At 37.0% G+C, this 26,696-nt stretch overlaps 1 protein-coding gene across 2 annotated transcripts in view; it reads right to left on the bottom strand.

Moving 5' to 3' along the window:
• LOC149192607 (ubiquitin carboxyl-terminal hydrolase mug105-like) overlaps window positions 1-18,516 on the bottom strand; it is a 49,162-nt gene extending 30,646 nt beyond the window's left edge. Inside the window, exons 1-2 of one of the 2 annotated variants that reach the window (XM_089404648.1) lie at window positions 17,855-18,516; window positions 16,988-17,757 (exon numbers count right to left, since the gene is read on the bottom strand). In XM_089404648.1, the coding sequence (XP_089260774.1) occupies window positions 16,988-17,757; window positions 17,855-17,908 (824 nt within the window). In that variant the 5' untranslated portion in view covers window positions 17,909-18,516. The remainder of the gene's footprint in view (window positions 1-16,987; window positions 17,758-17,854) is intronic. The other variant, XM_089404649.1, reaches the window with a different exon arrangement.
• Window positions 18,517-26,696: the final 8,180 nt, after the last annotated feature.

Raw genomic sequence — 26,696 nt, 5'->3', positions numbered from 1 at the left:
CTTCGTGAGCAAGTTGTTGAACAAAATATTAAGTTGGAATATGTAAATACAAAGGAGCAGATTGCAAATATCTTCACAAAACCCCTACCACGAGAAGCATTTGAACATCTTCGCCAGAAGATGGGGGTCATTGCTCTTGCATCACATTAAGAGAACACATTGACTAGAGTAGAAGCACCATGATAGGGGGAGTAGCTTGATAAGGGGAGTATTTCGGCACCCCATTTTCCATTGATGCCAAAGGGGAGAGATTACAACAAGGAGAGGATCCAGGAAAAGGAGATAACAAGGAAAGGATCCATGAAAAGAAGTATATTGCCATCAATGACAAAGGGGGAGATTGTTGAGATATCAGTGTTGTCATTGATGGCCATAAGGATTGAATACAACATATGAATTGAATATATATACAGATAGAATAGAAGCAGTGGACCCAAGGAGGAAAGATATCAGAAGCCATCGGAACAAGGTTACTTGGGAACGGGAGTGAAAACGGGGAGCGGAAGCGGGAGTGAGAGAGACATTCTCAAAAGCTCCCGTTTGGGAGCAATTCAGGGAGCGTTTTATATATATATATATATATATATATATATATTGATGCATATATGTTAACAAAAGCATGTAAAATGATGAATTACATATTAAAAAACATAGATTGAACCATATAACAACAATCATCTAGAAGTTATAATCTTCATCAACCACGTCTACAAGTTAGTAACATAGTAACATACAACATATTGAGTCTCATGATTCATCAATCTTAAAGTTTCAAGCTTTCAAAATTCAATATATAACATTTATCATCATTGATCACCAAAGTTGTACTTAGTTGTACTTGTAAGCTAAGTGTAACCATTACAAAAAATAATATATAACATGAAATGAAATGCTATAAAATGAAATGAAATGAAACAACTTTCAAATTTCACGAAGCATCATATTCATAAGTCATTACTAATGAGTTATAATTGCCAACTTCAAACTTAAATTGTCATATATTGTTTACAAAAAATATCATAATAAAAACTAAAGAGTTAATAGTTATAAAAAATACTAGAAACTAGAAAAGACAAGTAAATTTATTATCTATTGCTAATGCTTGGGCCTCTTGCCGCCATGAGAAATGTCTAATTTTTTAGTCTTATTGGAAAATCAAGATCTTTGTCATTAATATCACCCTCTAAACATTAATATCCAAAGGTATCTTTGTCATTACCTTTGCATCTGTATAGGGATCTTTGTCATTAATATCACCCTCTAAGCATTAACATAAGATAGAAAAAGCATAGCATGTCAACTCAAGATTTTGTTTGAGTGATGCGTACATTTTTAGGAGGGTCATGATAGAGGAGTTCGACAACCAATGTCACTAACATCAAGGTACATAGAGGGATTGGTGCTCTTGATTAAATACGAGTTTCATACCCTAATACATGACAAAATCCAATGGAAACATTGCAATCCCCCCAATCCTAAAATCCTGAAAAAACTGATAAGTCTGCTGGATTTTGAATGAAATCTAAAATTGTACTTTCTCCATATGAAATCCAATGAGGTCAAAACCACTATCAAACATCCTAAGTCATTTCATGGTAATGTTAAAAATTTATGTAAAAGAGGATGAAAATGAAGATTAAGGAGAATGTCACTTTTACTTAGAGAATTTAACATTACCATGAATCACATATCAATACTATGGCCATAGGCTTGATCATTAGGCTGCCCTACTCAAAACTTAATTGTTTTTTTGAAAAAAAATTGCATTTGGAATATTACTGCAAAAAAAAAATTGCGAAAAAAACTAAACGCTCCCAAAAAAACTAGGGAGAGTTCTTTTTTGCCAAGAGCGAGCTCCTGAAATCGCTCCCTCTTTGGGATGGGAGTGATTTCGGGAGCGTGCTCCAACTAGCTCCCGAGTCGCTCCCGCCCGGAGCGTGAATTGTGAGCGGGGGCGTGGGGGGGGGCACTCCCCCGCAACCCTACATCGAAAGAGAAACAGAAAGAGTAAAGAGAAGAAGCCATCGGAAAGCTAAATCACAGGAACGAGAACCCACAAGAAATCCAATCCAAGAAGTGATACAAGGAAGAAAACAACGATAACGGAGGAACATCAGGGAAATCATATCGGCGCTTTATTACAATGTTCCACCAAGACTCTGGGACGGGGAGACACATAAAGGGGACGTGTGGGAGTACCCTCAAATTTAAGGGAAATTTAGGGGGGACAAGGGACGTCGGGGTATATAATTTTTTTCCTTTTTAATATATATATATATATATATCAAATTCATATTTTATAATGAAAGCATAAATACAATAATACATACAAATTTGAATTAAATAATAAAATACATTGATCCATACTCATTATCCTTACTAATACATACATGATTCATCCACAGACCACAAGATACAATAATGAAATACACTGATCCATATTCATTATTCATTATTCAGCATTCTAGAATCTACATTGATTTAAAATTTAAATTCATCATTCATCATTCTAGAATCTAATTAGTACTAAGAAAAATAGACTATAATAGATACTGAAATCTAAAGTCTGGAATAGTAAATTGATATAGCTAAAACTCAAAAATAGTGGAGTGATGAATCTAAAAGTCACTCTAAAATACATAGAGGGCTTGGTGCTCTTGATTAAATACTAATTCCATACCCTTGTACATGAAAAAATGCAATGGAAACATTGCAATGCATCGAATCCTGAATTCCTGAAAAATTGTTAAGTCTGCTGGATTTTGAGTGAGATCTAAAATTCTACTTTCTCCATATGAAATCCAATGAGGTCGGAACCACTCTTAAACATCCTGAGTCATTTCATGGTAATGTTAAAAATTTAAGTAAAATAATGAAAATGAAAACTAAAAGAGAATGTCACTTTTACTTTAAGAATTTAACATTACCATGAATTTCATAGCATTAGTAGGGAAATATGGTCAAATACTAGGTTTTCCCTGTCATAAATCATTGTTTACAAGCAAATTTAAGGGGGGGCGCATAGCCCATTTTGATGGGGGATGCCTAGACGTCCCCCTTTTGGGGAGTCGCGTCCCCCACACTAGGGAAACATCCCCCCGTGTGTCTCCCTGCGTCTCCCAAAAAGGGGGACGTGGGGAAACTTTACCCAGACATCCCCCCATCCCAGGTGCATGGGGTGTGAGGGGTGTGAGGGGTGCGCGCACCCGACCCTGGGGGATGCGTCCCAATAGAACACTGCTTTATTATGTGTTACCACTCAAAAACCCTGATCTCTGATTTGAATTGGACCTCCGAGATGCGAACCCGACTGCTCCATTATAACATGACTTAATATAATATCACACTTGTTGTATCACAAGTTTCAAAGGAATGACATCATAAAACCTCTAATTGCGATTTGGTTGTGGACCCAATGTTTTATCAAAATAGGTTTAATATAATGTTGCATCCGTCAATGGTCAGGGCTTGATGTGGACCCGATTGGAAGTATCAAAAAGAGCTTATTGGAATATCGCATCCGTCAGAAGTAGGGGCATCAGCGATGTTGAATCAGAAGAAAGTACATGTGCACAACTTGAAAAAACCTCCGATATTCATGAGGTTGCGATTGCGGGATTAAGGTGATGATGTGGCAGGTGGGACCACCCGTCATCCAATGTAATGTGGCTTTAGCTATGTGGCTTCTGTAAATAACAAGTCTATGGTTGAATATCATCAAAACGCCCCTTCGATATATTTTTAATGTGCCACCTCATGCACAAGTCGGCCTCTCCTCCAATGAACGTGTCTTTTTGTTGATTCGCGAAACACACACACACACACACACATATATATACAAGTTAAACGCTTTATTTTCAAGTGTGAGTCTTGGCGATTAATAACAGAAAAGAAGAGATATTTCACAACTCGTGAACTTAAAAAGAAAGGAGGACAGAAGACAGAGAGGTCAATCACTGGATATTTGAAACAAATGAAATCGTAAAAGCTCAAACTTGTGAGACATTTGTCCAGTTTGGGTAAAGTCCTGTTTTGTGGACAAGCACGTTCGAAAGGATCGGACTAGGTGAAGCGAGCATCAGTGAGTAACTCAGAGCAATGTTTTAAGACTCCAACTCCGACTCCAACTCGGCCGAGGATCGACTCCGACTCCGACTCCAAAACGGTAATGACTCGGCCGGCTCGATTTCAGTGACTCGGTCGTTGTAAAAAATACATTAAATATTTATTTTTTTATGAAAAAACATAATTTTAAAGATTTTAAACATAATTTTAAAGATTTTCATTCATGTTTCCAAACACACAGCATTATAATATAGATGGAAGACAACATATGATCAAAGTAGGCTCATGAACCAATCCATTATATCAAAATGGTACCCAATGGCAATACATAGTCAACTGTCATACATGATCGAAGACTCAAAACAAAAAACACATAACCAAGGAGGCTAGAAATGGCCTCTACAACAAAAGTAAACTGTGACGGTGACCAGACTCCAGTACTACTGGGCCACTGGCTAGTAGCTACTGTCAGAGGAGCCAAGATCACGTCGATCAATCTCTGGATCATCATCATCAGAGTCAGACAAGGGGCCCCATGGCTCCTCCTCATCATCATCATCCTCAATTGCAACTGTAGAAGTGGTACCACTAGCAGGTTGTGCAACTGTAGCAGATGCAAGCTGAGATAGAGTAGATATGCGACTGCGCTTCTGTCGTGGCTGAGCAGAGGAAGCACCTACAACTGGAGTCCCTGCTGGCTGTGAGACTAAGGCTGGTGGATTGGGATCTGCATTCAACTGAATAGGCTGAAGTTGAACAACATGTTCAAGTTCAACTGATGTCTCCAGATCTAAATCTAAATCAAGATCCTCATCAGGATCAAACTCTGCTGGACAACTCTCCACTACCCAATCTGATGTTGGATCAATGTCTTCCAACACAATGGGATCTGAATCCGGTCTTTTGTTCAGCAAATGGTTTCGTCTGAGCCGAAGGTTGTATTGGACAAAAACTAGATCATTTAACCGTTTTTGATCCAAACGGTTTCTCTTCTTTGTGTGAATCCTCTCAAAGACAGCCCAATTGCGCTCACACCCAGATGCACTGCAAGTTTGACTCAAAATACGAATTGCAAACCTTTGCAATTCAGGACAATGGCCACCAAAGGCCTCCCACCATTGTGCTGCAAAAAACATAGGAGTGTAATGAGTTAGCTCAACAAAATTACAAATTATATCTAACTTTCAAATTATAAACGATTTAACAAACTTTAAAAAAAAATTAAAACTATTAAGAATTTGAAAATTGAAATTTTTGTTTACCTGGCTCATCTGCTTCTCTTGCAATCTTTGCTAGGTTCTTCCCAAAGGTACCTGCTGCATTGCTGAAGATATTGGCCTGTCGGTGTATCTCCAGCTGATCAGACTCCAATGGGATCATGCGTTCAATGCAATCAACCAGTCCATCTCTGACCTCCCCCCTCAAAGCTCCTGACTCCTTAGCTTTATAATGATACCGTGGGTTCAAAAAATACCCAGCTGCATGTATAGGGCAATGGAGTTGATTGTTCCATCTTTCATCAATGATTGCCCAAACGGGCCCATACTTTGCCACTCTATCCTTGTATACCGTCTTTATTTGCTCCTTTGCTTGATCCATAGCCTCATAAATGAAGCCCATAGCCAACCTTTCCCCATCCACCAACCGCAACACCTTAACTAGTGGCTCAGCAAGCTTCACAATCTCTGCTGCCTTTCTCCAAAAAGTTTCTTCATGGACTTTCCTTTTCAATTCTTTGCCTTCTGGTTTGTTAGACCAATTGCTTTGATTCCATTCATCACTGGAAAACATCTTTTGCAAGTTTCTATGTTGGGAAAGCATAGATTGCAATGTCAAAAAATGTGTAGCAAATCTAGTGATGGCAGGCCTAATAATATCTTTGCCCCCAGTGTGTTTCCTCATGAGGCTCAAAACCAATGTATGACTGTAGATAAATTTTGTTATGCTTTTGGCATGATCTATAGTGTTTTTGACCCAATCTAATTTTCCAATATCCTCAAGCATGAGGTCTATGCAATGTGCAACGCATGGGGTCCAAAATATGGTCTTGTGTTTTTCCTCTAACAGTTTACCAGCAAGAACATAGTTAGAGGCATTATCTGTGATGATTTGAACAACATTAGCCACCCCCACCTCCTCAACAACCTGATCCAATAGCTGAAACAACAAGTGGCCATCTTTTATCTTATTAGATGCATCAACTGATTTTAAAAACATGGTTCCCTGTGGGCAGAAGACAAGAAAGTTTATGATGGTACGGTTTCTTTGATCAGTCCATCCATCTGACATGATGGTACACCCTGTTCTTGCCCATGAGTCCCTGAACTCTTGCAAATACTCATTAATGGATTGAATTTCTTTCTGCAAACGAAACCCCCTTAGCTCATGCATAGTAGGGCCTTTGAAGCCTTTTCCAGCAGCATGTATGGCATCAAACATAGGCTCATAATATGGTGAACGAGTAGCATTAAAGGGGATATCAGCATCATACCACCATCTAGCTATGTAATCACAAGCAGTCTCCCTCAATTCTTTCTTCCAATGGTCATCTAAAGTGGGCTGCATTTGAGTTTTACTAACTTCAGGACCATGTGCATCTGATGGAGAGGAGGGAGTGAAATAACTTTTGATAGTCACATCACCCTTTTTCAAATTCATTCTACCCTTTCCCTTATCTTGAACAGAAGCAAAAGAGGGAGGAACATATCGGAAAGGGTTGGATGCCTCAGTTTGAGGGATAGAGGAAGAACCCTCAAAATCATAGTGGGGGTTGGTAGCCATCATTTTTTGTATCTCCCTCTTCCTCCCAATTTCAGCCTGTATGTCTTTTTTCCTAGCCTTATCTCCTTTAAATTTCTCAAAGCTGGCCAACAAATTCTTTCTAATCTCCCCAATTTCTGGTGAGGTACATGGGGTAATTTGGCCTCTAATCCCTGCCAAGTGTTGTTTCAGCCTATTAATGCCCCCAGGACCTTCCTTAATTTTCCTGTGGCAAAATTTGCATTGCATTTGACTATCAACCATTTCAACATATGCCCAAGCAGGATCTCTTGCTCTAGGTGCCATTTTTTTACTAGGAAATGAAAGCAAACAATCTGAAAATGACAAAAAAAAAAACATTGATTCAATGTTCATTTATTTGACAAAAAACACTCTCTAAACTTTCTAGATATGCACCTAAAATTTACTAAGCAAAAACAGATTTATAGAGGTGGAAAAAAATACCTCCAGGCACAAACTGCCTCCTCAAGCTTGCTCCAAGAATCAGCTCCTCAATGCTGCTCCAAATGGCTGCCCAAGAAGCTCCTCACTCCAACTACAATGCTCCTCCAAGACTCCTCACTGCTGCTCCAAAACAAGCTCAAGAACTGCTCACTAACTCTCAAAGAAGACTCTCACTCAAATGCATAAGACTGTTGAGTGAATGAGAGCACTTGGGTGTGTTAAATAGGGTTTGGGAGGGGGAAATGGACCCCAAAAATCATTTAGCATATTCAAATAGCTGTTTGGGGTCCAAACCAAACATAAAACAGTTAAAAAATACATTAAAAAAGGTTGATTTGTTTGTTGTTTACGCGCCTGGGCCGTTCCTTTGTGACTCGGCCGAGTCATATCGGAAATGGCCGGGTTGGCCGAGTCATGGGTGACTCGGCCAACCGGACCGTTTCCTAGGCCGGGTCACTCTCCAACCTTCTGAAACGGATCAAGCCGGCCGTTTCAGTTTCGAAACGGCCGTTTCTTAAAACAGGGACTCGGAGTTACAACGAATGTGCGAAGGGGCAGGTATTTTGTAGCTCGGAAAAAGTGCAGACCGTAAGAGAAGTTCTGTGAAGGAGCTCAGTGGAAGAACTAGCGCATTAAAGTGTGAAGGAAGCCTCAAATCGTCAATAAGGGAAGGTATTGCAACATCAGGAGATGGATCTGGATGTACTCCGTTGAAGCAAACAGACATGTGAAGAGCAGAACAAAGTTGTGAATAATCTATTTTGAGAAATATGAGGGGTTGGTGCCCCAAGGGTTGGAGCCTCTAAAACAGAAAAAGATAGGGTTGGAGCCCTAGAGGTCGGAGCCTCACGAAAGTCCAAGTGGTGCTTGGCAACAGGTTGGAGCTTGAAAGATAAAAGGGTTGATGCCTGCAATTATCATTGTACACAAATTTTTGTAAAAGAGGATTGGTGTCCTCAATTATTTATAATAAAATCCTTATTATTTACTTCTCTGTGTGTAATTGTGAAGAATCTTAACTGGTAAATTTAACAATTGAAAAGAAATACTGATTCACCCCCCTCTTAGTATTTCCAACACGTCCCCCGTCCCCCTTAAATATCCCTAAAATTTGAGGGTACTCCCACACGTCCTTTGGGAGTCGCCCCGCACCCGCAACCCCTCGTCCCAAAGTCTTGGTGGAACATTGATGTTAGCCCATGTGGCAAAAACACTGTACAAGTTGAACATCAATGTTGAGAAAAAAATTCTATAAGCTCGAAAGGGCAGTAATATTTGAATATCTTGAAACTGAGGTGAATATTGGCAGCCAGTGTGATTTGATCCTGGGTCTTGCCCAAATTAATCCTCCAAAGTTACTGATTCACCATTTACTGTAAAAAAAAGATGTATAAAAAATAACTAGAAGACATGTAAAAGCAATCACATTAATTCAAGAATTTATTTTCTCTATTCTTCAAGAGTGTAGTTATGTATATAATAAAATGTAATTACATATATAAAGAATGACCAAAAGCACATTCCCTGGTGATGTTTGAAAAATAAACACTTTTGTTCCATATATTTCCAGTTTATCTCACCATGCGTCAATGAAAAATATGTAGAGTGGGTGTCTATGGATGTAAAATTTAATTCCACATCCAACAAGTACCTACAGTAGAAATTTGAGAAAACCTATAAGGAGATAAGTTGAAAACAAGATTTAAAAAAGTTATTTTTTTTCTTTCCCTCCAAAACCATTACGCTTATGGTTGACATCATGATCTTGAATCGTATTAGATTTTTTAAAGTTGATGTTGATAACACATTTTTTTGTTTTGATATCTATTTTTTACCTCATAATTTCTCTAATGGCCTAACCATTTGAGTGACATGCCACTATTTTAATGTATGTTTTGTATTATTTTGGTTATATATTGAAAGGCGATTTAGATGGGTTCAAATCAGTTTGTCATTGATGATAGGGTTTAGGATGTGCAAAGTGTCAACCAATTAAATTGGTTTGTCATTGATGATAAGGTTTATGATGTGGATAAGTGTCAACTTGTAATGGCATTCCCACCTTTTCTTTCTCTAATATGGTTTTCCCTCTTTTATTGTTAAGAAAAGATTAACTCATTTAAAGGAGGTTTTTGAAATTTATGGTGTGAATGAAATTTAATTGTAGGGTTTTTCATTTTTAGAAGAGTGGAAAATTTAAATGGCAAACTTTTAAATCATAACTCTAAAAATATAAAAGGAAAAACCTCAAAGTACAAAGGGAAATCTAAAATGCAAACCTATACTCACTTCCTTTTCGGCCCATCCATTGTTCCAAGTTTAAAGACCATAGCTCCAAAGCATAGTAGCGAGGAGACACATCTCTTGAGAAAGGAGACATCTTAGATACTTGGAGACGTCTCAGGAGATGCAAGAAAATTCTACTCAAAGACTCTTGATTCCTCCTATGAGCACTTCAACTTCTCCCACAATTTCTTCATTAAAAGCCATAAAAAGGGAAAAAATCTCAATAAGAAAATGAAAAAATACTACCTAAACCTAGGGTGGACCCCACAACAAAAATTGACTTTGAGACAGAGAGCATAACACTTAATAACAAAGAACATTTATGTAGAAATGAGATGACCTCATTGATCTGCTAGCCATTGGAAATGAGACTCAACAAAACTGTAGAGAGATGATTTCTTGGAGAGTACATTTACTGAGGACTTACAAAATGCAAAGAGTGAACCTAAACAGAATGACATAGTGATTGAGCAGGAGCCTTGATTTTCATTATAAAGTTGAAATGTTTAAACTTTAAAGTTTTGTCACTCATTTATTATATTTGTAATAGAATATAGTCTAGACTCTTATTGGACATACCAATCTTTGACTAATGCAATATATTATTATAGAGACAATTGTTCAACATTCATTATTCATCATTAGTGTTCCACAAGGACGTGCCCCCAGGGTGGGGGACACGCTTCTTCACTCCCTCACGCTCCCGAGATGGGGAAACTCCTAGGGAAACGTTTCCCCACGTCCCCTTTTTTGGGGAAACTCGGGGAAGTTTTGAGGCAACATTTTTCTGGTGACAAAAAGCCTCCCCCCAAATTGTTTTGCTAATAACAATTAAAAACAAAAAAAAATAAAACATCCCCCCAAATTTTTTTGCTAGTAACAATTAAAAACATAAAAAATAAAAAAATAAAAATTACAAATTTTGATATAATTAAAAAAAATGAAAATTAAAACTAAAGGATAAATTAAAACTTTAAAGCATAATCATTCACATTTCTCATTCATTTCTCGTTAACCCTACTATTTTACTTTGTTGCCCGACATTTTCCTTCTACTGCCACCTGACATTTTCCATCTGCGATTTGCTGTGATTCAGAATTACCATCGACTAGGGGACTAATACATTTGGAGCTGCAATTTTCATTTTGTGACTTGGAGCTACGATTTTCATTTTGTGACTTGGAGCCACCGGATTGGAGCTACGATTTATTATTTAGTACTTTTTTAGAAATTTACTAGTATTTCATTGCTTTCTATGTTTACTTTTAGCTTAGTATTCTATGGCTATTTTAGACTTCAACATAATGTCATTGTCATATGATGAATTTACTTTTGATGTGCATTGTGTAATTTTAATTGTCAAATGATAAATTTAATTTAGATGTGCCTTCCATAATATTAATGCTCATTGCCAAATGACGAATTTAGATGGAACCAGTGTTACTTGGGACCGGGAGCGAAAGCGGGGAGCAGGAGCGAAAACGGGAACGGGAGCGGGAGCGACATTTTCAAAAGCTCCCAGTTTGGGAGCGAATCCCAAAGCATTTTATATATAATATATATATTTTTTATATTTTGATACATATATGTCAACAAAAACATGTAGAATAATGAATTAGATTAAAAAAAACAACAACAACAACAACAACAACATAGATTGAACCATATAACTACAACAACAATCATCTAGAAGTTATAATCTTCATCAACCACGTCCACAAGTTAGTAACATAGTAACATACAACATATTGAGTCTCATGATTCATCAATCTTAAATTTTCAAGCTTTCAAAATTCAATATATAACATTTATCATCATTGATCACCAAACTTGTACTTGTAAGCTAAGTGTAACCATTACAACAAATAATATCTAACATGAAATGAAATGTCATAAAATGAAATGAAATGAAACAACTTTCAACTTTCATGAAGCATCATATTCATAATTCATTACTAATGAGTTATAATTGCCACCTTCAAACTTAAATTGTCATATATTGTTTAAAAAAATATCATAATAAATATGAAAGAGTCAATAGTTATAAAAGCTACTAGAAAATAGAAAAGAGAAGTAAATCTATTATCTATTTCTTATGCTTGGGCCTCTTGCCACCATGAGAAATGTCTAATTTTTTAGTCTTGTTGGAAAATCAAGATCTTTGTCATTAATATCACCCTCTAAGCATTAATATCTAGAGGTATCTTTGTCATTACCTATGTATCTGTATAGGGATCTTTGTCATTAATATCACCCTCTAAGCATTAACATAAGATAGAAAAAGCATAGCATGTCAACTCAAGTTTTTGTTTGAGTGATGCATACATTTTTAGGAGGGTCATGATAGAGGAGTTCGACAACCAATGTCACTAACATCAAGGTACATAGAGGGATTGGTGCTCTTGATTAAATACGAGTTCCATACCCTAATACATGACAAAATTCAATGGAAACATTGCAATCCCCCAATCCTGAAATCTTGAAAAACTGATAAGTCTGCTGGATTTTGAATGAAATCTAAAATTCTACTTTCTCCATATGAAAACCAATGAGGCCGGAACCACTCTCAAACATCCTGAGTCATTTCATGGTAATGTTAAAAATTTAAGTAAAAGGATGAAAATGAAGATTAAGGAGAATGTCACTTTTACTTTAAGAATTTAACATTACCATCAATAGCATATCAATACTAGGGCCTAGACTTGATCATTAAGCTATGCCCCACTCAAAAATTATTTGTTTCCTCCAAAAAAAATTGCAAAAAAGGCAAAACGCTCCCGAAAACACAGGGAACGAAAAAAAATTAGGGAGCGCGCTCCCGAAATAGCTCCCGATCCGCTCCCGAGTCGCTTCCGCCTAGAGCGCGGATTAGGAGCGGGATCGAGGGGGGGGGGGGGGGGGAGCGCTCCCCCGCAACACTGGATGGAACATTGCATAGTGTCAAATGATAGATTCAATTTAGTAATTTACTTTTAGATTTACAATTTTACATTGATGATTGCAGAAATGTCAAATGATAATTCTGATTCATAATAGTCTAATATGAAATGATGATCATATTTAGATGTGCATTTCATAATTATTAAGATTTACTATTTACTAACTTAATTATTCACATATTGTTGGGATTTTATTTTTTATTTGTATATATTAAATTTTTAATAATTTTATAATTTTTATGACTCCGATGTCCCCCCGTTTCCCCGAAATTTCCCTAACTTTTGGGGTTTCTTATATGTGCTCCCCTTGTGCGTATTCCCACTCGCGTGTTCATCGTCCCGGAAACTCAGTGGAACATTGTCATTAAAAACTAAATTTTGAAATTTCAATTTGTATTTTTTTATTTTTGCAATTCTTATCTTATTCGATGTACTTGTATGGTTGTACCCCCACATCTCCCCATACTTATGTTTCAAAATTGGCGTATTGATAGATGTACCCATGTCTCTGGTAACTATGCTCCAAAGTGTTGTTGCCATTGAAAGTGCTGATTCTATACTCTCAGGTTTCACTTACAAACTAATGGAATAATGTTTTAAGGCTTTAATGAGGGTTTGGTTACATTAATATACTAAGGTGGGGCCTATGAACATTTCCATATAAAAATAGGGGGGTTTAGTTCTTTTAAGGCACCACAAGGAACTTCCATCCATCCCCTGTAGGATTAGATGACATCTCTAGGACATCCTCGGGATAACCTATTTTGAATCTTCACATAGGACACCCCAAGGATTTTCCTGAATCCTTGCAAATTGGGATGTTGAGGGGCATCCCCAACTTGTCCCGGAGGATGCCCCCTATGAAATATTTGTGAATGTATGGCACTAAACTTTGGAATAAGGTCTCCTCTAGGTGGTTTGAAAGTTGGCAACATAAATATGAATTTCTCCAAAGTCGTTACATTAACAACCATAAATATCCATAATTCTGTATGCCTGTGTTTCAAGTATGACAGGTCTAACTTCAACAAGAAAAAATGGATTCAATGTTTGTGCAGGGATGATCAATGGTTTTGGGACAAAAAGGTGCAAGCATTTTAATTTTTCGGTGAAAAGTGGTGAGACAGAACAGAAAGGTTGCAATACATGTATAGGTGCATGTGTTGAGCTATTTCTCGAGTGACTGTTTTTGAATCTTTATATAAATTAGAGAAGACAAATTTTATGAAAGAAACCTAAGGTACCCTATAGGCTATAAATTTGCCAAAAGAATAGACCAGGGGCAACTAAAAACATAATGAAGAATAAACAATGCAATGTATCTACTACACAAAATGTGAATTAGAGAGCCACTAGATTAGAGACAAGTCCATGACTCTTTTGAAAAAAGAAGAATTATGAATAATAGTGGGTAAATAACATGCTAAATTAGGAACACTACCAGAATTCGCAGTGGAAATTTCAATCAAAACTTGGAATATCGAAGAAAGGCCCATGGATAAACTGAGTGAAGTTTGAAATCATACAAAACAAGAAGATAGTGTTTGAAATCATCAAACGAGAGAAGGGGGATAGCATTTCCACATCAGAGCAATTAATAAGGCTTGGCAATAAGGTGGACTCTCTGAGACTGAAACACAAGATATAATCATAGAGAAAAATACCCACTTATAGGTAGAGAGAGAAAAGGTAGAGCTATATTTTCTAGGCACCTTTTGAAAGAAAAAGTGAGGACAAACGATAAAGGATTCAGTAATTTTATGAATGACAAAGTCAGGGAACATGGGAGGAACATCTGACAATGAATGCAGATGAAGTAATCGTTAACGTAAGTTGAAAGGATGCTCTGGCCCAACACAAATGGAATGGTATTAATAGAAACCAGAATATCCTAACAAGAGATATTTTTGCAAAAGGAGTGAAACTTTTGAAACTGTGATTCTTGGAGATTTTATATGCAAAGAACGAATAATATTACTGAATAGTGGAGTCAGAAAAAATATGCAAATGTTTGCACATGAAATTGTCATTGTAGGGTAATACAAATTTTTAGGAGAAAAAGTGATAGGTTAAAGTTTAGCTCTCATAGCTTTCTAGAGAAGAATCCCAACAAGAAATTGATTTCCAATGTGTAAGTAAATTGATATCCAATGTGCAAGTATTAAATACCTTTTAATATAGAAAAAATCTTCATCTTAAGAAAGAAAAAGATCATCAAAATACCTCATTAGCTAACCAGTTTCTGTAATTCGAATTCATATCAAACAGTTCAATTTGAGTAAGAGATTGATCATTTCCGTATAGGTTTAGCAGATGATCCAAATGTAACAGCCAGCAGAATAGACAAAGTTCTTTCTAGTTTCGATACTCTCTTAACAACGGTGGAAACCAGGGACTCCAATAATTGAAAAGTATTCAAGTAAAAATGAAGATAGATGACTTGGGAAGTGCCAACGTGGATATGAATCCCACTCTTCCTTTAATGCTACAGTGCTTGGATGGCTGGTCCTCAATAATAGTTGAAGAGGTCCCTTCCCAGAAAAAAATGTACGGGCTGACAGGCAGGAACAAGCATTTGGGACATCATTAGATTGTCAAGCATTTCCTTTTTCATGGAGAAGACAATGATGTGCAATCTTTATTGGGGACACTAATCAATTTCGTTTGGGAGAAGTCATAAACTTTTTTATCAGAGTTTGCTGTTCAGATTTCAGCAACAATTGACATATTCACGAAAGATACAGATTTTCCTGAAAACATTGCCAAAGTTGCCATTCTAGCTCTCCTTGTCTATGTAGCAAAGGGTAGCCTATATGCTCTCACTTTTGCTGCCTGGTGTATAATTCTTGATGTATTATTCATCGTTCGTATAATTATCTATCTATTCTTTCTTGTTCAGTGATAAAAAACTTAAAAGAAATGATGAACTTTAACGCTGCTTCCAAAGGAAAGGCTAACCTAGAAGAATCAGATAGGGTGTTTGAGATCACCGTGAATAGATCCTTAGAATATATTATCAGTTTTGGGGTAAGAGGACAAATAACAAGCCCAAATTAGAAGCTCTCATCCTCGGCATTATGGAAGCCCTCGATATAGGATATTTGACAATTATGATTGGCATTGCTAACGAGAAATCCAAGAGCTCATCATGAAAAGTGGCTTGCCACACGGGAAAAAGCGATCCAGTGCATTGAGGATTGTACACTTGTACAGGTTGAAAGAGCAGCCAATCAAGAGGCGGACTGGCTGACTAACCGAACCATATCTACAATAAGGAGTCGAGTCTTGGCATGGATGAACCAGCACCCTTGGTTGAAAGTGTTGGATCGAAAGAAGCATTACCTGGGTGCCTAGGTGACCCCCTCCCCATGCTCCATCTTCCCTCCACCATCCTCCTATTGCAGATGTAACAGGTCAATCCTAGCATTTATGAAGCACAGAATTCTAAAATTATTCTTCACGTGCAGCGTTCCCTGGAATACAGTATCCTTCTATGCATGAACGCGGTTTATTCCACCATCCTTCATTTGACATTATTCGGCATTTATGACGGTTCGGTTTCTTAAGCTATTGAACAAGGGTAATTTCAGTATCAGATTTGTTTTTTTCTCCTCATCTTTGTTCCTCTGAAGGCAGTGTGTCTACAGCACACTCAGGCAGAAGAGTTCGCTCCAGAACCAGGGGCAACGTTGGCGGCAGAGGCCCAGCAGAAGGATCCTTTCAAATCTAGAGTATTTTAGGGGTTTCATAGCACAACAGGGCCATCCTGCAAGCTCGTCTGAACAGAACTCGCAGACCCCAAAGAATTCCTGTGTGACAATTGAGCAGTTGTATCTGGTGCTCTGAACTTGGGCAGAGAGCCAGAAACAGAGACGAGTGCAACCCTATCAGACACAAGATTTGAAGAAAAAACGGTGGCTCTAATGGAAAAATTGGTCGCTCTCCACAACATATCTGATGAGAAGAAACAGGAAGAAGAAGCATTTAAGCGCACAATTCACTACAGTTTGGGATATTTAGCCAACTTTGAGGCCAATAGGCAGCCCTATGCGTTCATGGAGGAAGAGCCAGGTCAAGCAAGCGCAAAAAGGCCCCACCCGGGTGTATGAACTCCTTACAGGTTCTCCCTGCAGAAAAGTTGAATTCATGGTCCTTCTGGTTTATGCTGTTAATTCCTACCTAGTCGTTACTTAAATGCAGTTTTAATTTGTAAATTCAGGTCTTCTGGTTTAAAAGAGTCTGTTTTGGCAAAATGACATGCTGATAAGACATTCTGTGATGTACCTGAGAGTGGCAGTTTATATATATGTATTTCCTATTATAAAAAAAAAGGCAATGAAATAAGAAATGCATTTCAGAAATAAAATCGTATTCTTGGTGCTGTTTATATGTATTATTTCTCCAACTTTGATCAGGAATGTGAAAAAAAATGACGATGAAATAACAAGAGAAATTGAAAGCAAGATACTTACGATTGGTTACTGATGACCACACGATTAATGGGCTGATTTACTGCAGAACTCAGGCATGCCCTGTGTTCACGAGTGAAATATTCCCAAATCCAATCAACCAGAAGCTTATGCTTTACTTGCTCTTTTCTTCTGTAATTGCCTTCATGAGAATGATAAACACCTCGGTACATGTCCTGACCAGAAGTCTGAGTGGGTTCTTGAGAGCTCCCAGAGGTTTGATTTGAATTTCGTTTTTGAATTGGGTGAGCAAGATTTTGGGTACCTTTGTGTTGTGTATACTTAAACTCCATGATTTGTGCTCGAAGGCCAAAGGACCTGAACAGGGCAGCACACTCTGTTGCGCCAATCCACTTGGGTGTCCCAGCGATTTTCCAGTTAAACCATTCGCCTCCCGCTACATCAAATCCCCTTGCCCAGGCTAGCTCTAGCCATCTCTGCAATGGAAATATCTCTGGAACGAATGTTGATCCTCCAAACAAAACTTCCTTTGCATCTGCTCTTTGAACGAGCAAGAAAGAGCTGAGAATCTGTATATTCCTCCACCCACAGCCCCAAGAGAAATCATAGGATTCCATCTGCTGGAAATGGTTGGCATAGCCACAGATGGCTGCAAAGGACCCCGCAGTGCCCTCCGACAGTAAGCGTTGCTCCAAAAGCGCCATAAAACCTTCGCGCACTTGCACATAGGGTGCCTTTATTTGAAGCATTATCAGATCTCTTCTTTCTCGTTCAATGTCTCCTTCATCCAAACTCGAAGCACCACTGTCTCCCTGGTGCACACAACATGAATATAAAAGTTCAAAGCATGAAAATGCAAAATGAAAACAAGGCAAATAACAATTTCATTAGGAGTCTTCGTTCTCATACATTGAGATCAGGTGCAGGAATTCCAAAGGTTGTAAACATGGCTGTGCTCTTCATCTCCTGGACTCCGTAGGCATGACCTGACCATCAATTTGTATCTATTCTTCGCCATTGGATGCAGCTCATGCAGCTCCATTTGTAACACTTGTCTTCGCAGTATTGGCTACCTCCTATCAACTGCAAACACTGTTTATTAATTATCTGAGCGTATTAGTTAGACTGCGCCATCTGTGCTGTGTTGTGATATATCTGTATCTGCGCCAGAGGCAACCCTTATACCAATTGCAGGTTTTTCCAAACCGCTTACGTGGCCTGCTCGAGCCCACCTCTCCGTCTCTGTTTACATAGACGGACGTTGGCGAGTATTACTGAACCGTTTGTGGTCAGAAAATTTCACGCCGGCAAACCCAGCCGGAAACTTTCGCAACAGTAGGAGAGCGAGGAGAAGGTACCAGCGCTATACACCCGGCTGCGGAGTCATTAACACTCTGTCAGCCGGATGGCTGATGTAAATCATGGATATCCATAAGACATGGTCATCCATAGGCGTAAACTAATTGGTGACGATTTTGCATCCTCTCTCGTCAGGTCCTTCAACCGGATGTTCTACTCAATGTCGTTTCTGTTATCTGTTTGTTGCCTCCGTAGTTTGCATAATTTTGAGGAATGATGAGTTGGAAGTTCATCATTATATATGCATGTCACTGTCACTCCCCCTATGTTTCATTTTCAAATTCAAAAGCTCTATGTGAACCACGACGTAGTTGCCGCCTACCTCTTTTCAAAAAGAATTGAAATGCTCTGCGTATGGTGCTGGCATTACTGAAAGCATGAGCCAAGCTCTGTACCTCAACGAATCTGCGTGTAGTGCTGGCATTAGGGAATGCATGAGCCATGCTCTGCACATCGACGAATCTGCTAGAGTCACATTTAAACCCTTGGATGTGGAGTTAATGGAATGGTTGAGTTCTCTTTTCATCGTCACTCTGCATTTTGGAAGCTTCAATATTTTTAAATTTAACTATTACTTACTGATTTATTTTGATTTCGAAATGTCTTTTAATATTATATATTGGAAGGACTTGAAATATGTCTTAAAATTATTTTAGATCAGTTAAGAGTTTGTCTTCTTTGGAGGTAAGGAAGTAGTTAACGGCCCAGGATTCAGAGGAATTTGGTCGGAGTGAAACCTTGTCATTTATGAAACCACCAGTAAATTATTCTACGTGGCATGGTTTTCTTGAACAACAGTGCAGCTTACAGACCACGACCACGAACAGATTATTCCAAGTAACCCGGTTTTCTTAGTTTTCTTGAACAACAATGATGAAAGCTTGCATTGCAAATAGCAGCTAGAGATTATTATACTCATTATTGATTTGACAAATAAATTATGATAAATTTTTTCACTTATTAATTATATATATAACTTATTAAAATAAATAATTGATATATTTAAACCCCTCGTTGCAAAATACCATCTTCTTAAAATTAATTACTGTACTTCCCAAAAAAAACTTGAGTTTTTGCAATTTATCTCAAATATTTATGTTTTTCGGGGCAAAAACCTGCGAACTCCATACTATCAATTTCACAGAGCTGGCGATTATCCTAGCATAAAATTGAGCTTTCTTCTTGCAGAGGTTTTACATTTCTCTAGAGCATAGAAGCTAAGCTACTTCAAGGGTTTTCTAGCCAAGAACTCGTTGAGAAAGCTTAATGTTCACTAAGATAATTCAAGGGTTTTGTAATAGGAACTAGTTGAGAAAGCTTATTGTTCCGTTCAGATGGTTCTTTCCTTTTTCCTTTTCTCACAGTACTCCGCCATTATTGTTCCGTTCAGATGGTTCTTTCCTTTTTCCTTTTCTCACAGTACTCCGCCATTTTTCTAATTTGGATGAAGTATTCTTATAAAATAAGAGGTTTAAAGTTAGTGATGGTTTGGATTTACTTTTTACAATGAATTTTTAAACATCTTGATTTTGTATGTATAGGGTCCACAGAAATGGCCCACAAATGTGGGTATATCAATAAATTTTTTTTATTATTTAATTAAATTTGAAGATGAAGTATTTAAATGTCTCATGATAAGGTAGGTGTTGTTATGTTTTGTTTTCTTAAAGTTTGATAAGTAGTTGTGGTTAAGCTGAGTTATCTCAGGTAGTTTCGCCATAGTTAGAGTTGGTTGACTATTATTTTATTGTTTATCATTAGTTTATGGCTATTTAAGTTTCTGTAAGTGCATTTTTTTTCCAAATATATTTATTTTGTTTTTTTTACTAATTTTTTTGTTGAAATGATAATGCTAAAAAAATAAGTATTTTTATCTTATTTTTATTATTTTCTTTATAGAAAATTGTTAATTGTACTATACCATGTTATATGGTATATATCACTAAAAATCTATATTAGAATATTTCATAAACTAATGAAATATGTTTTATCTAATGGATAATTATTTAATTATTTCACATGTTTTATATATTTATTTTAGTACTAAATATTTTATTTTTTTAATGTATTTATTTTTTTTTGTTAATTTCAAAATTATTGAAATGTTGAAGTTAAATGAAACAATGTTTGAAATATTGTTTAAATTTTAAAAATTTATATAAATTTTAATATATTTACAATAAATTTATAATTTACATTTTTGTTAAGAATTTTGTTTTACTTATTTGTTAAATAATTTGATATTCTTGTTTATTTTTCGAAAAAGATTAAAAATTATACAAATTGAAAGTTTAAAATACATAATTATATTAATAATTTTGAAATAATTTAAATTGGTTTATTGTTTCTAATAAGTTGAAAGAGAGTTTATAATTTTGAAATGTTTTTGGTTTATAAAATTAGAATTTTAATGTTTATTCAACTTAAATAAATATTAACGATTCAAAAATTTAAGATAAACATTCAATCTCAAGAATTTGAGGAGGTGACAGGAGTTGGATCTCTCACACTAGAACCTGGAGGGACATGTGGAGTAGGTTCACACTGAAAATGAAGCTCAATGTTTTCCAACCTCGCATCAATCCTCTCTAGAAACACCTGATAGTTATGATGGACTATTTTAACATCTACCAAGCTAGCAAAGACATTAAAATTTTATGCTTGCTTGTCCTTCAACACCCTCCCCAACAAGGTCTTTGTCTGCCAATACAAGGGTTAGGCTAAGAAATAATGTTTCCTTCTTCTCCTAGTGGTCCCCAAGTCAGGAATCCATGGTGACACATCCTCCATGATTTCAGGATCTAATAGGGTATGTCTATCAAGAAACACAAGAGTCTCCAGCTGGTGAATTTCACTCTGCGTTTCAGGAGGAACAATAACATTATAAGTATTAGCAACAACCTAAGCCTATCGTTGGATTTGATTTTATCCCTAGGGGTTGCACCCTCCCCCCACACTGTTGTTACGTGTGCACTATCGTTGCATGCATGGATAGTAAAAATAACACCTGGAGTTTTGACTCAAAGAATTCAATCTTGAACCAAAGAAACCATGAACCCCACCCCTATTGAAGCACAAAATCCAAAGGACTAGAGAGCTAGTGGATGAAAAAGTCACAACACGTTATTGAGACCACAAAATTCCAGTAAAGCAACAAAAGGGTTCAACCAAGCAAAGTGGGTTGATAACAACCACCCAAGCATGTTTCTAAAAATATACCCTTGTCAACTCAACACCCAAACTACCAACAAACCCAAGGGTGGCAAAATAAGGTGACCAAAATAATAGCCTCAAGCCTATACATACCACCATAAACAACAATTGCCTCCAAAAAGGAAGGACAATGACAATCAAACCAAGGTCATCTCCCAGATTACCACTGTCAAAGCATTGTGAGCATAAATGAGTTTGCAGAGACAAATCCCAACCCTTACTGTTACATGTCATTTTGTTGCATTAGGAAAATGACCATTGGTTTGGATCTTTCTCTATCCATCAATGTGTTCCAAAGCATTCCCTGCAAGGCTAGAATCCAAACCATACCAAAGAGAATGAAATTCCTGGATCCCATGGCTCAAAATCCTATTTTTGGCTTCCTGCATTTTTCCCTAGTCAATTTTTGTGCATACAAAAAAAAGTCCATTAGAAATTGTGCATAAGTTTGCTCTATCTTACATTGTGGCGTGCACACATGACTTAACGCATGTAAGTCTAGATGTGTTGTTAGTCGAATCTTTCCCAACTAATAAGCTTCAAATGGATGCCTATTCAGCCTTGATCCCTCCCATCATGGAGTTGCCTCCATCTCTTTGTGGAACCCCTATCCCACCATTAGTGGATCTAATCCCTTGGGAAATGGATCCCAAACTCCCCGCTCTTGGCCTATAAAGCTAACACAAGAACGCGGATTGAGGGGGACTATTGGAAGTAGGCTTATGTTGCATAAATAAGGCTAGGAGGCTATTCATTCAAGGAGAGGGTTGGAGATTGTGAGAAGAAACTTGTAAAATCAAGGCTTTGAGGTTGTAAGTTTGTTCTCCATTTTATTAATATTAAAGCAATTGTTCTTTCCCAATTTTGTCTTCTTTGATATCACTTGTGGGATTCCTTTATCAGCCACATAGGTTATGATTGCATATTGATCAATTTATGATATATGCTTGAGTTAATTAGTTCATTTATCTTTGATGCTATATACTGGATGCTTTGATCTTGTGTATGTTTTTGTCTATGCATATCTCCTTCAGGACATCATGGGGAAGTTGTGGGAAGTGCTGGAACGATGTCTAAAGCATCAAGGAGAAGCGAATGGTCAAAGGCTCTGAAAGGAACTTCATCAGACATTTTGATGAAACGGTACGTGACATATCTCATATTGTTTGTTTCAATCAATCATAAGCTAGAGAAAGGTGGCAGTTCTTTGTTGTTTGTTACTATATTTCTTTGAGGTCTAGGGTGATCGCTCTTGTCCACAAGAGGGATTAGTCCACCTAACAAATTGGCGACTCCGCTAGGGAATATCTCACTCTCCATTATTCTCTTTGTTTGACCTTTTGATCCTTCTGCTGAAGCCCTCTCTGAGTGTTTGGAAATGTTGAAAATCTGGATTTTGTGATTTATTTGACTTGTTTTTTATTTTTTTCTAAAATTTCCCATTGTGCGCACTTTAGCTTTAGGCATAGAGCGCACTTCTGCTCACTTTTTTTCGAAAATAGTGTGTATGTGTTAGGTCTCTATAATACTAGTGATCCCCCCATTACTATTGTCATTGTATCTCTTATTGTTATTATTGTGTCCCACAGAATCCCACTATTGTTATTTTTGTGCCTTTATATTATTATTGTTAGGTCGGCTTGGTTATATTGTGACCCCTTAGACTCCTATATATAGAATGATGTTTTGTCATTTTAATCATCCAAGAATTGTTCATTTGTGTAATGTAAAGGAGGTTTCCCCCTCGAAGAGGTTGAATTCTAAGTCGTTGATCTATCTTTTTTATCTTTTTGTGAGCTGGTTTCATAACATTTGGTATCAGAGCTTTGGATTCTAGGGTTTCGCTGCGTTAAACAGGTCATCGTGGAATTTTCGCTATAACGTTTTTTCTGTGACGTTTCATAAGCGAAAAAAAAAACCCATTTGAGAAGAAATCTTGTTGAACCTTGGGTCTGAATTTCATATCTTTTCTCGCTATATTTTAGGATGTATGATATGAGGAAGTTAAGGTTTTTGCAAGCTCCAGAATTTCACTAAAACAGATCATCATGGAATGTTCACTATAACCCTTTCTCTACGAAGTTTTAGAAGCTAAAATAAAACCCATTTGGGAAGAAATCGATCTGAACCTCGGCTCTGAATTTCAGATCCTGTCTTGCTATATTTGCGGATATATAATATGAGGAAGTTAGGGTTTTTGTAGACCCTCGAATTCCATTCCAAAAAGGTCAGCTTGGGAAAATCGTCATAACTTTCTCTCTGAGAATCAGATTGAATTTTCGTAAGAAGTTGCAGAAAGAGGACGGACTGTAGTTTTCTAGGTACCATTTTCAGAACCTAAGGTTGAAACAGTGACCTGTGGCACATCGTACAAGTTCTCTCTATTGAATAAGTCTATACTCAGGTCATTGTGGGAGATTTGGCATAACTCTTCATTGGAGAATCCAATCTTGATCAGACTTGTAGAGTTAGAAATATTACTCAGAGGGTTACCACAGGAAGAAATTTCAGACCTTTGAGATCCAAAATTACAGAAATACATTAGATTCAATGTCAAGCTCCTACAAAGTGAAAAAAAAGATGTGTAGTTTTTTTAAAATTTTTGCATAAGCTTGGTTTGAAAAATTAGTTTGAAGGAATTCAAAGGGCATAGTGAAACATTATTATTGGTAATTAATGCCCCGAAGAAAGAGAATGGAAACTCCAAGTAAGCAACTTGAAAGCTCTAGCATGACTCATGAAGAAGAGGAAGAAATGCAACATGATATATCAAAATTACGAGACCAAGTGCAACAAATGTCACTCGCACAAAAAGTAACAAAATCTAGGATGGATGGTTTAAAGAAAGACATAGAAGCTAAGATGCATGGCGTGGAAGCTAAGATGGATGGTTTAAAGAAAGGCGTAGAAGCTAAGATGAATGACATGGAAGCTAAGATGGATGGCGTGGAAGCTAAGATAGATGATATGAAGACAAGCATGGAAGATTTGAAGACAGATTTGACAAAGTTTATACAATAAATGCTTACTGATGGCGAAAGGGTAGTAAAGGAAACTCATGATGAGAACAAAATAAATGTTAATCATGATTTCATAGACTCTAACGTTGGATCGAAGAACCACCATGTTCCAAATATCGATATGAGGAAGTTTGGTCGCAAGGATCCATGAACATGGATACTACAGATGGAGCAATTTTTCGATCTCCATAATGTGCAAAACACACAAAAGGTACGCATTGCAACTTTATATTTGGAACCAAATTAGTTTGTATGGTATCAATGGCTATGCTCTCATAAACAAATTGTCACTTGGGCTATTTTTACGGATGAAATGACAGCACATTATGAGGATTCAAAAAGCAACACTTTTTTTAGCCAATTGATAAATCTCAAACAAAAGGGTTCAATGATGGAGCACATTGAGGACTTCCAAAAATTGAATATAAGGGTAAAAGATATTCCAAAGGAGCTTAGGATTGATGTGTTCATAGGTACTTTAAAAGATAACATCCAACATGAGGTTCGCCTTTGGGAACCAGAGTCATTGGAGAAAGCATTCAGGTTGGCAAGAAAAATGGAAAGCAGAATTATGGAAACAAGGAAGCCTACCACTCACAATCATAAATATGGAAGTGTTGCTGCCCCTAGCCATCCACAACCTACAAGGTTGACACCACAATAATTGTAAGAAAAAAGAGCAAAAGGGATTTGTTACAGTTGTGATAACAAATACACTAAAGATCATAAGTGTGCCGAGAAGAAATTATTTTACATGGATTGTGAAGAGGAGGAAGAAAATGAACAAGAAACGTCAAAAGAAGAGGATATACACCAGGAATGAACCCTAGAAAAAGAAGAAATGAATCTGACCATATCTTGTAATGCATTGGCTAGAATTACCACTCCTCAAACTATCAAGATATAAGGGCATATCAAGAAGAAAAAGGTAATAGTGTTGATTGATTCAGGAAGTACCCATAATTTTATTCATTGTAAGATAGCTAAGGAATTGAATTTCTACCTATATCTACCACCAAAGTGTCAAGTGATGGTTGCAAGAGGAGGAACGATAAATTGCTCAGGAAAGTGCCATAATATCAAGCTATCCATGGGAGAATATGTATTGAATAGCCCAATGCTTTCCATTCCTATGGGTGGTGCTGATGTTGTACTAGGAGTCCAATGGCTACAATCCTTGGGTATAATAGCTTTTAATTTTCAAGAAATTTTCATGAAATTCTCTACAGAAGGAAAGGAAGTTGAATTAAGGGGTATCGCAGGGAAACTGGGAAAGATAATCAGCTCTAACGGAATGAAAAAGCTTCTAAAGAAAGAACAACGAGGCATAATTGCACAATTATGTTCACTAAAGGTTCCCACATCGAAATCATCCATTTCTCCAGATCTCCAAAAAGTCTTGGACAATCATTCCAAGGTATTTGAGACTCCCAAAGGCCTCCCACCTATTCGTGATCATGATCATGATATCAATTTGATTCCAGGAAGTGTTCCTCCAAACATCAGGCCTTACAGATATCCCTATGTCCAAAAGAGTGAAATTGAACGTATGGTTGCAGAAATGCTAGAGGTTGGTATAATTCAACCTAGTCAAAGTTGTTTCTCTACTCCATTAGTATTGGTTCACAAGAAGGATGGATCATGGCGCATGTGTCCAGATTATAGGGAGCTCAACTAGCTCACTATTAAAGATAAATTTATCATTCCTGTCACTGATTAATTATTGGATGAATTGCATGGATTAATTTACTTCACCAAGTTGGATCTTCGTTTAGGATATCATTAAACCAAAATGAAGATTGGAGACATTCCAAAAACAACATTTAGAACTCATGAGGTCATTATGAATTTTTGGTCATGCCTTTTGGCCTTACTAATGCACCTTCTACATTTCAAGGTTTGATTAATTCCATTTTCAAACCCTTCCTTAGAAAATTTGTGTTAGTATTTTTTGATGATATATTGATCGACAACAAGTCTTGGAAGGATCATGTCCAACATGTTGACATGGTGCTCAAACTATTGTAGGAGAAACAATTATATGCAAAAATCTCCAAATGTTTCTTTGGAGTATAAGAGGTGGAATATCTGGGTCATATTGTATCTCATGAAGGTGTTAAGGTAGACCCTAGCAAATTAAAACCATTAAGGAATGGAAA

This window comes from Pinus tabuliformis, chromosome 2_2, assembly GCF_031772625.1.
Source record: "Pinus tabuliformis cultivar Carrire ecotype Pingquan chromosome 2_2, CPIR1, whole genome shotgun sequence".
NCBI classification, from domain to species: Eukaryota; Viridiplantae; Streptophyta; class Pinopsida; order Pinales; family Pinaceae; genus Pinus; species Pinus tabuliformis.
The sequence above is the reverse complement of the archived record's forward strand: the minus strand, read 5'-3'. Positions and strand labels throughout refer to the sequence as shown.